The 12,847-nt window shown below is 38.2% G+C and overlaps 1 protein-coding gene across 1 annotated transcript in view; it reads right to left on the bottom strand.

The window, feature by feature from the left end:
* Positions 1 to 3,050: 3,050 nt before the first annotated feature.
* LOC134804467 (aquaporin AQPcic) overlaps positions 3,051 to 12,847 on the bottom strand; it is a 49,216-nt gene continuing 39,419 nt past the window's right edge. The window contains exons 5-7 of the mRNA XM_063777517.1: positions 12,478 to 12,642; positions 12,115 to 12,240; positions 3,051 to 5,423 (exon numbers count right to left, since the gene is read on the bottom strand). Coding sequence (XP_063633587.1) covers positions 5,382 to 5,423; positions 12,115 to 12,240; positions 12,478 to 12,642 — 333 coding nt within the window. The 3' untranslated portion in view covers positions 3,051 to 5,381. The remainder of the gene's footprint in view (positions 5,424 to 12,114; positions 12,241 to 12,477; positions 12,643 to 12,847) is intronic.

Genomic DNA, 12,847 nt, shown 5'->3' with positions numbered 1-12,847 from the left:
AAATTTTTTTTTAAATGTTGTATTGTATAAATGCGTTTGATTTATTCATCGAAACGCTATGTGCTTTAATATTTTTATTAAGATTTGTAAAGACGACGGGGACCGAATCTTCAATATACTTACTTATCAATACTATATAGATAATTTTACATATATTCATGGATTTTAATGTGTAGCAGAAGTGTGTCAGATTAGGGCATATTGTACTTATAGAAACATATTTTACTTTGAATTAATCTAATTCTCGCAATTTTTTACACTATATTTTTTGCCCGAAAAAATTTAGTGTATAAAATTGAAATTTAGAGCGGTTTCGCACTACGTCCGATCCGAATCCGATTCGAACCCGTGAAAATATGGTCCGTAGTAGCCGTAGAATTATTTCTATGGTAAGTTACGCACTAGATCGGGTCTCAACGTGTCATTCAACGTGTGCGGTGCGTAACTTACCATAGAAATAGTTCTACGGCTACTACGGACCATATTTTCACGGGTTCGGTTCGGATTCGGATCGGACGTAGTGCGAAACCGTTCTTAGTGAGATACGGTTTGGCCACCCCCCACCCCTAAAGCCCTCACGTAATTAATGGATGTCCCCTTAAACTTCAAGTATACCTAAGTGATACAGGACCTTAATCATAATTTATTTTTTACTATTTTTAAGAGTGCAACATAGTATAATATGTAGATATTTAAAATTAGAGCCTTACAATATACAATAGAATAAGAATTGATAAAATACTTTTTGTAACATATCCAGCAGCATTCATTTCCATTAAAATAGTTGTCGTTGTGACGTAAAAAAAATTAAAGACTGATAATTTGGGCTACTATTAATTTGGCGACAAGAGGAAACGAAATGTGTACCATTTTTTTACTATACCTAATCTTCTTTTGCGTCTAGTCAATTTCAGAAGATTCGGCATAATCACTGATTTTGGAGTAAACTCACCTCTCTAAATACTGCTCCTTCTGTGTGGCTTTAAGAGGAAAGTACATATGTGAATTCTCTGACTATCATCAAACCATAACGCTGTGTTAGCAATGCCTAGGTGACTGCTATAGTTATTGGCCACAACATAGTAATTGGCCACTCTAAACAATTAGGCTTCATTGACTTGTTTCCTTCTGCTTTTGTTAGGAGTGGCCATTTTCTATAATGTGGCCAATAACTATAGCAGTCACGTTTAGGCGGTATTTAGCTAAATAGAGTAAACTGAAGTTTGCGGGTGTGTACCTATTTAATAAGATTTCCGCGTTATTGTATAAATAAATGTAATCCCTTTTCATCGACATGCTTGCATTAGTTACGGTCGTTGAGCATTTCAGGTCTAGGCAACACCTACCATCAGTTTGTCACTGACATATTCGCTAACATCTACGTAACTTGCTTTCTATGCATCTACTAATGCGAGTAGGTACAGTCACCTGCAATAATATGTTCCTCTTCGTAGGCCGCAGAAAATTGTGACACGCTCTTATGGCTCTACAAATAAGCTCGTGTTAGATATTTTTGCAGCCTTTTTTGTGTAACATATTATTGCCGGTGACTGTACCAGCGAGATGCATAGAAAGTAAGTTGCGCACACGCTAGAGAATATGTCAGTTTGACACTGATAAGGCAGTCGTTGTAAAGCTACTAGGGCACGGCACGTATCATTCACCGTGCCGTACATTGGCCTTTTAGGTTGTTATTGGTTTTTAGGTGATACATCCACTCTTTTTTGATGAAAATGAACCAAAACCAGATTTCTCTCGGCCCTTTTTGTCACATTCTGCCAGCGTATTCCTATGAATCAGTTTTTTCGGAATCTGTTATTAATATAATAATCTATTATAATTTGTGTACATACGTACAATTTAATAATTTTATAAACGCATGTTGATAGTATTTAATAAAATATGCATTTATACATAAATATGCCTATAATTTAGTCACCCTTTACATAACCATATAAATTATAATAAAAACAAGGAATCCGCCTCCAAAATTTCACACTTTTATATGTGTAAATGGGTTCAAATTATGCGTCCATGTTCGCTAGTAGGTATCGTCAAAGTACCATAGATAAAACTGCAAGTTCATACATATTAAACATAAGAAAAATAAAGAAATTCCTTCTTTGGTGCTGGTATCTTATTATTATGCATACCTACAATACAAACTCGCGGTATATATCCGTGAGTGTAATTATTAGTAAAATATAAAATAAGGAAAACAAGTGCTTGTCCATGGTCTAATAAAACATGGTCTTCCATTCCCAGAGTGACACGGGCCTACGTCACAATAACATTGCCACTTTATTTCAACATAACATGTTACATGGGTACATTATACCTATGGTTAATAAGTTAAAATATTTCTTTATAATTTTATAATTTTCATTTATATGTATTTTAGCTTAAATTTTACAATAACACGTCATTTTTAATTACTCGTTAGCAATATCTTCCGATTCACGAAAGAAATTTCAGACTTTCGGGTAATTCTGTTTATACTACTGGCAACACAGGATAGCGCTGTGCACATTTGACAATTCGGATCTAGATAACTTCATGCCCTGACCGTCATCCTTGTCGAACGCGTGTTAATTGTTATTTCCTTCTCGCTCAGTGTCAGTAGTCGCAGTGTTTTTCAAACTTTTCACGTCGTAAGCTTGGTAATTAATGTGTAACTGTGAATTAGTTTTTTTAAACGTTTGTCTTGTATAGATAAATAAAGTTTAATTTACATTAGATTTGTTTTATTTTACTATGTTTCTACATGAATAACTTAAAATTAATGCCGTTAAAATAATTTTCACCGTTGGTTAAAATTCTCCCACATTTCAAAGTTTGAGAACCTGTAAACAGCATGATGACGTAGGCGCGTGTCAGTTAGGTCATACGCGAATCTCGGAATGGAGTACCAGGCGGAGTATATTATTATACCATGTGCTTGTCATAGAAAATTTGTATCAAATATTTTAACTTTATTAATTGACGCTTTGCAACACAAGCAGTTGCTTGTAAAAATGTTTAAATACGTCTAATAAAATAAAACCACTGGATCGGTAAAATATTGTTATTTTATTCAAAATTATTTGCTAAAGACATCATTGTTAAACTGATACACACGTATAAAACCGACGGGTAAAACTTCACTAGGCGGGAAGGAATTTCACAGAAATTCTAGTGAGTTGACCCTACCCTTTGACCGCCACAGCCGGCTACAACCGACAAAGGTGACAGTATAAAACTAACCTTAATACATTCTAATAAAGTTTACTTTTGTTTGTTATATAAAATAGAGGTGGCGGTCAAAAGGTTAAGAGATGAATATCCCGGAACCTGAACACATGCAGATTTGGTACAATAAGTACAGGCGACACTGAGTACTTAATCTCGGAAATTATATTGATAAGAATTCTTGAAATATTTCACAATGCAAAAATCATCTCTTCAATACACTTATCGTACACTTATGTACACTTATCGTAGTGTAATGTTATACGATTTCGAACAGAGTATGTTTTTAAACATACTCGGAAGAAATTTAATTTTATATAAAAATAGATGATAACTTACTAACTACACGTGCATTTATTACTTTAGGTGTATTAGAAGGAAACTTTTTATTCACTTCATACTGTATCAGAAAATTCCCATACTCGGTACAAAGTTGATTACTTAAAACATATGGTTAATTAAATTAACGTTCACTGCGACCTCTACTAGCACCATTATTAAAATGTCCACTGGGAAATTGTTTTATATAAGTGTAAGTGCTAATAGAGGTGCATTAAAATAGAACATTTTATTATTCCATAATCACTTTAACATACAAGTAGATCTAACTCAGCTATGTGAATAGTGAATATATACGTATAATCGAATTTAAACTGTTGTGAGACATACTAAACTAATATACACGGCCGGTACACGATACACGGCCGTCGTGAACGCTGCTCGCACTGTTAGTGCTTGAGAAACGAGACTTAGGCTTTCCGAAACATGTCGCGCGAGTGACTTAAAACAAGTGAGTCTAAACCGTAAAATTATTCAATATATACGTATAGTTTCATTGTTACTACTATTGATTGAGAAGGAATCGATATAATTGTGTAATCCAGTGCTGATTAAACTAAATCAATTCGTGGAAAGTTGTACCTAATTATATCTAAATAGGTATTAGGTATATGTGCTAGTTAGAGCTCCGCAGGAGGTGACTTGGAAGACAAACACATTTATTAAAATAATTTCTACCCTCTAGCCGCCCATAATTAAAGGTCTTTACAGTACTACTTTCCCGCACTAAAGAGCACTTTCCGTGCGTATGTCGAAAGTGTATAGGGCCATAAATAAATAATAATAAATAATAAATAAATAAATATTATAGGACATTCTTACACAGATTGACTAAGTCCCACAGTAAGCTCAAGAAGGCTTGTATTGTGGGTACTCAGACAACGATATATATAATATATAAATACTTAAATACATAGAAAACAACCATGACTCAGGAACAAATATCTGTGTCATCACACAAATAAATGCCCTTACTGGGATTCGAACCCAGGACCATCGGCTTCACAGGCAGAGTCACTACCCACTAGGCCAGACCGGTCGTCAAATAACTATTTACTAATTTTGAATGTTTTTCTGAAGAATCAAAATCGTGTTTGTCTTGATTGGTTTGTGGGCGACTAGACAATACAAATGCAGATTATAAAGATAAATATACTTAATTTAATAGAAATAAGTTTATGTGAACTTGGAAAAATGCTGAAGACAGTGTTGTAGCGAAATCAAAGTATTTTCGTTGTGTGCGAGTTTCGCTTTCATTGGGTTGATGCACAGACATATATCTAAATAGACGTCGCACGTATCCAGATTTATATGAAAATGAGCGTGTCAATTTTAGTGTAATACATGGACGTGATGGACGCTTGCAACGATTTGCATTTTTATTGATTATTTTGTGTTAAGATTCTAATTCTAATCTAGAGAGACTAACTATTAGTTAGACAATAGGTACATACAGATAAAGGTACCAGCAGGATTGAGTAAAAACTATTCTTTATTAACGTCTGAAACCCGTCTGTGCAACGTGCCGTATAGAACATTATATGGCATGCGTAGTACCATCGCCCACACTGTTAGCTGTACATCGGTGAACCATATGCCTTTTGGCCTTTTGTAATAAGGTCCACCGAAGTACAGTTAGAAGTGTTGCTGTTTGTACGTGCTTGTGTGTAGTCTAGTCAGCTATATGTCTGCGGGTAGAGCAGTTGGCTTCAATATTGGTGTCGGTAGTAGGGTTGTGTTTCGCTGGGGACGGTCACGCCGACGCCGAGCGCGAGGCGCGCGCGCGGGCGGGGCCGCACGAGCGACTCGCGGCTTCAGGCAAGCTCCTCCGCCTTGCCTCCGTCTAGTCGCTTCAGCTGCACAGAACACACATTATTGAACTACATACTTAATAAATAGATACAGGTGCATCGCAGTTCACAATAATGGCGTTACCTTAGGCTTAGAGCATTTAATAACTAGAGTTGCCTTTAAGAGCATAGCCCTCTGCCGAAAACCTTGCACAATTGTGCAAACTTTTGTGTGACATGACATGGCTATTTGTATGTTACGTAGAAATCATGTAGAAATAGAGTTAGACCAAGAAAAGTCTGCAGAGATTTTGATAGCCCAAGCAGTGCAAGTGTTATTTTTCAAACTTCAATGAAATTATGACGTAAAAATAACACTTGCACTGCGTAGGCTATCAAAATCGCTGCAGACTTTTCTTGGTCTAACTCTAGCAATATACATTTGACGTCCCCTCCCCCGCAAAATCGGCAAACTGTTTTGTACAGAAAATGACAGCCACGACGTCCCCAGTTACTAAATGCTCTAAGCCTCTAAGGGCGTTACAGTTTGTTGAACGCTACTGAGTAAGGCAGTTATTACACTGGATGCGATTTGCACGTCGCTCCGATGTTTGAGCGAGACAACGCTATACGCGTATTATAGCGACATCCCGCTTGCACATCGGAGCGATGTACAAATCGCATCCGGTGATAAGTTGATAGGCCGCCTGATGCGAGCAGGTACTTTTTCAAGGGCGTAGCCAGCCAGTGAACTAGGGGGTGGCGAGTTGACAGGCCTGGGGGAGGGGGGGCAGAGGCCACAGAGGGCCATGCATTGTATGTAAAATTTGAGCTCCAGGGGTACCTGCCTGTACCTGCCTACGCCCATGGACTTTTTAGGGACGCGTTAGGACTGCAATTCGACATAAAGTTGAATTTGCGAATGAAGCGACGTTCGCTATTTGTAGTTTAATTTCCAAACAAAAACATCGTCGATTCATTAATGTTACTATATTATACACCTTTATTGATGTTCTGATACGAGACACTTAACAAAATGTGACCATTTACTATTATGTTAAAAGTTATCATCAAGACAAAGTGAATACCTAAGTAAATTAATTAGTTGGCTGTAGGTAAACGTAGCTTGGCGTCAGTTTATTTTAAATAGATTGAAGTCGGCCATGGCATAGCAATAGTTCAATCAAGTGCTTTTTAATTATCGGTATAAAACTGTTGTTTCAATACCACTGATAGTTTTTAAAACTTGAACTCAAACTTAATAATAGGTATACGTACGTATATAGGTATTATGTAGGTACATAATTCCAAAAAGAAGAATTTAACTCCGTTCACTGTGGGCACACTTTGTCTACCTATATACCTACGGAGCAGAGTTGGGCAAAAATTTACTTAAATAAGAATAAGAATAAAAACAGAAATGTTATTCTTATTCCAATCGATTTGAATTAAAATAATTCTTGCACTAGTTATTTTAGAATAAAATTAAGGTGAATAAATCATGTGACTTTTATTTTAAATGCGGAATAAAAAACAGAATAATTATTCTAGAAGTGGGACCATTCTAAATAAGGTTTTATTCAATTAAAATGTTATTTAGAATTAAGTTAATTTTTGTAGTACAATCGATTATATTTTGTAAGTTGATTTTCATCCTTCTATTTAAAAGTCGGATTGAATTGATATTTGTTACTTTAGTTTAGGTACAGTACACATTGAAGAGTTCCGCTATACACTATCTAGTTCTATCATCCGATCAGGGTGCTTAGCCAATATGCCAAACGTTAACGCTCCGTAGAGTTGCGTATAGTCTCTTTCTATCACTCTTACAAATTAGTGCGATAGAGAGACAGACAGCGTTTCGTTGTCGTAGCACAAACGATTGCCATGTTGGCTACGCACCCAAGGTGCCTAGCCAAGATGACAATTTTTGTTTTTAATTGAATAACCAAATCTTTGGGTACAATTTAGCAGTTCTGGGGGCCTAGCCTACATGCCAATCGCTTGCGCTCCAACAACGAAGCGCTTTCTACCTCTATCACTCTTACATATTGGTGCGATAGAGAGACAGATACCATGTCGTTGTAGTAGCGCAAACGATTGGCATGTTGGCTACGCACCCAAGGTGCCTAGCCAAGATGACAATTTTTGTTTTAATTTAATAACCAAATCTTTGGGTACAATTTAGCAATTCTGGGAGCCTAGCCAACATGCCAATCGCTTGCGCTCCAACAACGAAGCGCTTTCTGCCTCTATCACTCTTACATATTAGTGCGATAGAGAGACAGATACCGTTTCGTTGTAGTAGCGCAAACGATTGGCATGTTGGCTACGCACCCAAGGTGCCTAGCCAAGATGAAAATTTTTGTTTTTAATTTAATAACAAAATCTTTGGGTACAATTTAGCAGTTCTGGGGGCCTAGCCAACATGCCAATCGTTTGCGCTACGACAACGAAACGCTATCTCTGCCTCTGTATCGCACTAATATGTAAGAGTGATAGAGACAGAAAGCGCTTCGTTGTTGCAGCGCAAGCGATTGGCATGTTGGCTAGGCCCCCAGAACAGCTAAATTTACCTAATGATTTGGTTAGTAAATTAAAAATAATACGGTTACTGAAACTATGCGACAGTCGATTTGTAAGATTTTATTCCATAAAATGGGTATAAATTAGACAAGAGACTAACTACTATTACATCTACCTAACTATACGTAATTAGTACCGATACGGTACCCAGACCACATTTTTATTCGTGGAATATTATTTCGAATAAAAATCATGATTATATTTATTTGATTAAGAATATGTTATTCTCATTCAATTTTTTCTCATACGAATTATTCCCGGCCAAAATTATTTGAATATTTTTGACGGGAATAAAATCGAGATGATTTTATTCCTACAAATTCTTATTCAAATAATGATTTTATTCTTGAATGCCCAACACTGATACGGAGCTATCGACAATTAGGTGCTAAATTACGGTACGCTGGGAAATTACGACGAGCTAGTTCCCTAAGCTCCCATACGCACGAAAGCTTTTTCAACGCGCGTTAAAAAAGCGCTTGAATCTGTCCACACTCTAAATTCGACTTAACGACCAAGGCTTAAAGTCGAAAACCCAACAACGCTTGACAAAAAGCGCCATCGCTGTCGTGTGAATACATACATGGTTATCCATTTGTGTCATTCAAACGCTTTTTTAACGCGCGTTGAAAAAGCTCCCGTGCGAATGGGGGCTAAAGGTCCATAGCAATAAGCCCCCTCCAGACTATGCGCGTGAATCGCGGGCGAAGCCGCGAACGCGAGTGTGGAGTCGATTTCGCTGTCTGCGAAAATCGACTCCACACTCGCGTTCGCAGCTTCGCGCCGCGATTCGCGCACTAGTGTGGAGGAGGCTTTACACCGCTAGGGCGCCGTTCACAAACCGCTGACGCACTGCACCCGACATCAGTTAGCGAGCACTTCGCAAGCAGGTGCAGTCGCGGGCTCACGGGGTCAATTTCATGAAAACATCAAAAACATGTAACTTCTAATACGAGCTGAACCCGATTTTATAAAGTTAAACGTCTACCCACAGGTGTAAACCGGTAATGTCGATTCGTTTGACACACTTTTGACCTATGAACTTGGGCTTTTTCTCAATTTTTCTTTTTCGACTTTATGGTTGTAAAATTGTAAGTTGTTAAGTAGGTAGTTTTAAGAAAGGGCCCACTGAAGGCTGGCCAGAAAGATATTTGCGCTTGTATTACAATCTGTAGCTTTCATGAGACGTATTAAATAGACGAACCTTAAGGGCTAGTAGCATCACGCACAATCAACGATTTGGTTAAACGTTAAATACGGAGACGGCAGCTGTCATGTCAAAGAGAACTTTACTGTAATTTGTCGGTTTGGTGCAATGTCTTAAATAGTGCAAGTGCAGTCTTCTTGCCTCTAAAGGCCTACATGAGAACTTACGCTCTGCTCCACTGTCCAAGCAGTGGCAGTGGCTGTGGTGGCGGCGGGCAGGCGTCCAGCGCGCTTGCAATACAAGTCATTTAGTTATTCATACCATCACGCTCTGCGATTGTTACGGCATTTATGGTCCTAGCTAAATTGGTTATTCCATACTTATGCTATGGAATGTCCAATTTTGCGAGAACCCTAAATGGCGTAACATTCACGGAGCGTGACTGTACATAAAATATACATGTGGAACTAAAATATTTAATTACTTGATACCTACATATATATTTTTAAAAAGATTTGATTTGCCGTAATATGTTTGTGCGAGACAAATCTTGGAAGTTAAACTCTTTAAACGCGTCTCTGTAATTTGGACAAATAAGAACTTAATTAAACCCTTTATTTTTTAGTTTAAGTAAAAAATAAACTACCTAGCAAGTCCAGCAACTCCCTCATATGAATGTTTAGAGATGAATCCAACTACCCCATATACTTATGCCTCATGTACTCATAAAGCTGGTTTGGCTGCATTGTGTGCTCTTTAAAGAGATATGTATACATATATGTAGGTACATTATACAATCATCCATACGTACAGTCGGATAATATTGCAACTAATGCGACTGTGTTATAGATTAAATACCGCAAAGGTAGTTAACAGGCTCAAATTACTAGTGTAGAGTTAGAAATACTACGATTACCTCTTACTTGTTAAGATGGCTTAGTGGAAATTCCCATACAAAGTGACACGTTTTCAATGCTCTTGACTGAGCTAAAAATCAATTGGGGGTACCTACGAGTAGAATAAACAATTGACTGTATTATTATACCTACTGGCAAGTTTATGAGTGTTTATGTTGATTTGAAAAGCTACGGTGGTAATAAAGTATTGGAAAGCGAGGGTGTGCCCCGGGGAGCGCCGCGCGGCCCTGGCCTGGCCGTGTAGTTCGCGCCCGATGGTTATTGATATTCACGCCAATGGCTTCTTGTAACGACTCCAATTTATGTTATTAGCCATTTATGTATTGCATTTAACCTGGGTAGGTCGACTGATGTCACGCAGGTTTTTCTAATTTACTTTCTCTAATTGCAATACTTAGAAATGTATATAATAATTGACCGAAGCGAAGCGAAGGTCTACGTTTTGACTCGGGCATTTTGCTTTCGTATGTCCGGATGTTCTCCTCTACAGGTCGCAATTCTTAACCGATTCTCGTGAAATTTTGTGACCGAATTTTATGACTACATAAATTTTTTTTGTCAATCCGGTTTTTGGAAATTTTTAAAAATGGCGGAGTCGTGATACCTGGCGCCTAAACAAATAGTCGTATCGATATCATAAGACTTTTTTCTTTTTGAAACATGTTTACAGAGTTAATAGCAAAAAATGCAGAAAAAAATTATCGCTGGTTTAGGCGGTATTTAGATATTTAATTTTAACTAATTTTAATTTGAGAAGGAGTAGCTAAATTTCGTCAACCCATCTAAGAACTATTTGGCTCAGTTTGTAAACGTTCGCTTTTTCTGTTTGCACAGAGGGTCTGGGTTCGATCCCCAGTAATTGTATGCTGGGATATTATAACTTTTTGTATTTTTTTACACATAATTTTCGTATTGTTTTTCTTTAATTTACTATACACCGTGTTTTTATTGAATTCCGTTAACTTCGGGGTATAGGGTATAGTTTTTTTGTTTAAAAAGTAATTTAATGTAGCATATAGCGTTGTTGTAACACGGGCATTACATTTAACTCAACCAAACAATTGAAATCTGTGACATATCAATGTCATTTCGTACATCAATCGACCGAGATTGTACTTAAGTTTAGTAGCAAATGTATGAACTCATTCTAAACACTAATCAATATGTAAGCCGGCCCTAAGGCAAGTGTACACGCTTGTAGAGGCCTTATAGTAAAAAAATAAATTATGGATTATCTCCGAAATGGACTTAATTAGAACATCGGTGTCTTTGAGAAAGTTACTTGATTTAAGCTCAGGAATGCACCCTTGAAATTAACGGAAATAAAAAAAAACACGGCGTATTTAAAGCTCTTAGCACCATGTTATTTCAAGCTCTGCTCGCGAGGTCTACAGCTCACAGAGCCACTAGTAATAATATCAATGTATTTTGCACATAAAACGTGAAATGAATTCTACTGGGGTAGGTATGTTTTAGTTAGGTGTCTATGCGCCAAAGTTTTATATCTGCTGCTGTTGGGCCCTCGAAATATTCATAATTGTTAGCCATGATTAATCTCTTAAATAATGTAGAAACATTGTTACAAAATATAACTTGATATTCTAACAAATCTAACACATTATGGCTGCGATAAGTTCCACAACCTTGCGGTGTCAGGGAGTGGAACTTGACACCTTCGATCAAAACTCTCCCTTGGCGAAGGTCGCTTGGCTAGACGCTAGGTGTTCAGTTGAGTCTTCTAATAAAATAGGTAATTAAAATTTAAACTGTGGCAAAATTTCAACTTTTCAACCCTCGGATGGAAGCAGGATTTCACTCGTAGGTACATATTTTAAGATCTTCGCTTTGTCAGGTAAGGTCAGGTTTTGGAGACCAGTCCGTGTGATTCTGAGGGTTTTGTGACAGCTGTGATTACTCAAATTACTAATACATATTTAAGGACTTCAAAATAGCGCTTCAAAACGTAAAATCAGAATTTGAAAGACCCGTGTTACTACTTTGTGCAAAAATTTTACCACAGCCGACAAAACCCTTAAGCACTGAGAACGTAATGTAAAATCGGATTTGTTTTTTCGCAGTCCAGGCTTAAAAATTGATAGGTAGGTACCTCCTTTTCATCGGCAGCGACGGGGCGGTACCGCGGCGGCGCGGAGTCCACAGGTGGCGCGGAGAACCCGTGCACGTAGAGCAGCGCGGCCGCGACACCTCCCGCGACAGGCCCGGCCCAGTACACCTGCAAGTCAAAAAATCATTGTCAAATATTATCGTCGTTGGTTCTATCGGTATATCACATATCAGGAACTGTCTTTTTTCGATTGGGTCCAGTCTTTATTATATAATACAGCGTTGAAACGTAGTCGCTCTAGTCGCTAGAGATTTCATTTTGGTTTATCGTCGACCAGCAGGTGAGCCAGCATCACAGCGAGGCCGACCGTCACCGGGCTATTCTGTTAATTTTGTATTATCTTACCCAGTGGTTGGCCCAGTCGTTGGCGACGAGCGCGGAGCCGAAGGAGCGCGCGGGGTTCATGGCGGAGCCGGTGTAGTCGACGGCCAACAGGTGGCCCAGCGTCACAGTGAGGCCGATCGCCAGCGGCGCCGTCGGCTTGCCGTCCGGTTTGTTCGGATCGCAGACCTGAACACGAAGGTTCAATATACATAGCTGGTTTGATAGTGTACGCCGTTGAATGGGAACCTTGCATTTTGTGTCTATATGTGACGTCCCACGGTCAAAGGTACCTTATGGCGGGTATGGAGTTATGCATACCCCAGTAATCTACAATAAATAAGCTATCGATAACACAAAAGATCAACCTTCTAGGTTGCGTAGTTACAGAGAT

This window comes from Cydia splendana, chromosome Z (assembly GCF_910591565.1).
Source record: "Cydia splendana chromosome Z, ilCydSple1.2, whole genome shotgun sequence".
NCBI lineage: Eukaryota > Metazoa > Arthropoda > Insecta > Lepidoptera > Tortricidae > Cydia > Cydia splendana.
Note: the sequence above shows the minus strand (reverse complement) of the source record. Positions and strands in the feature narration are given on the sequence as shown.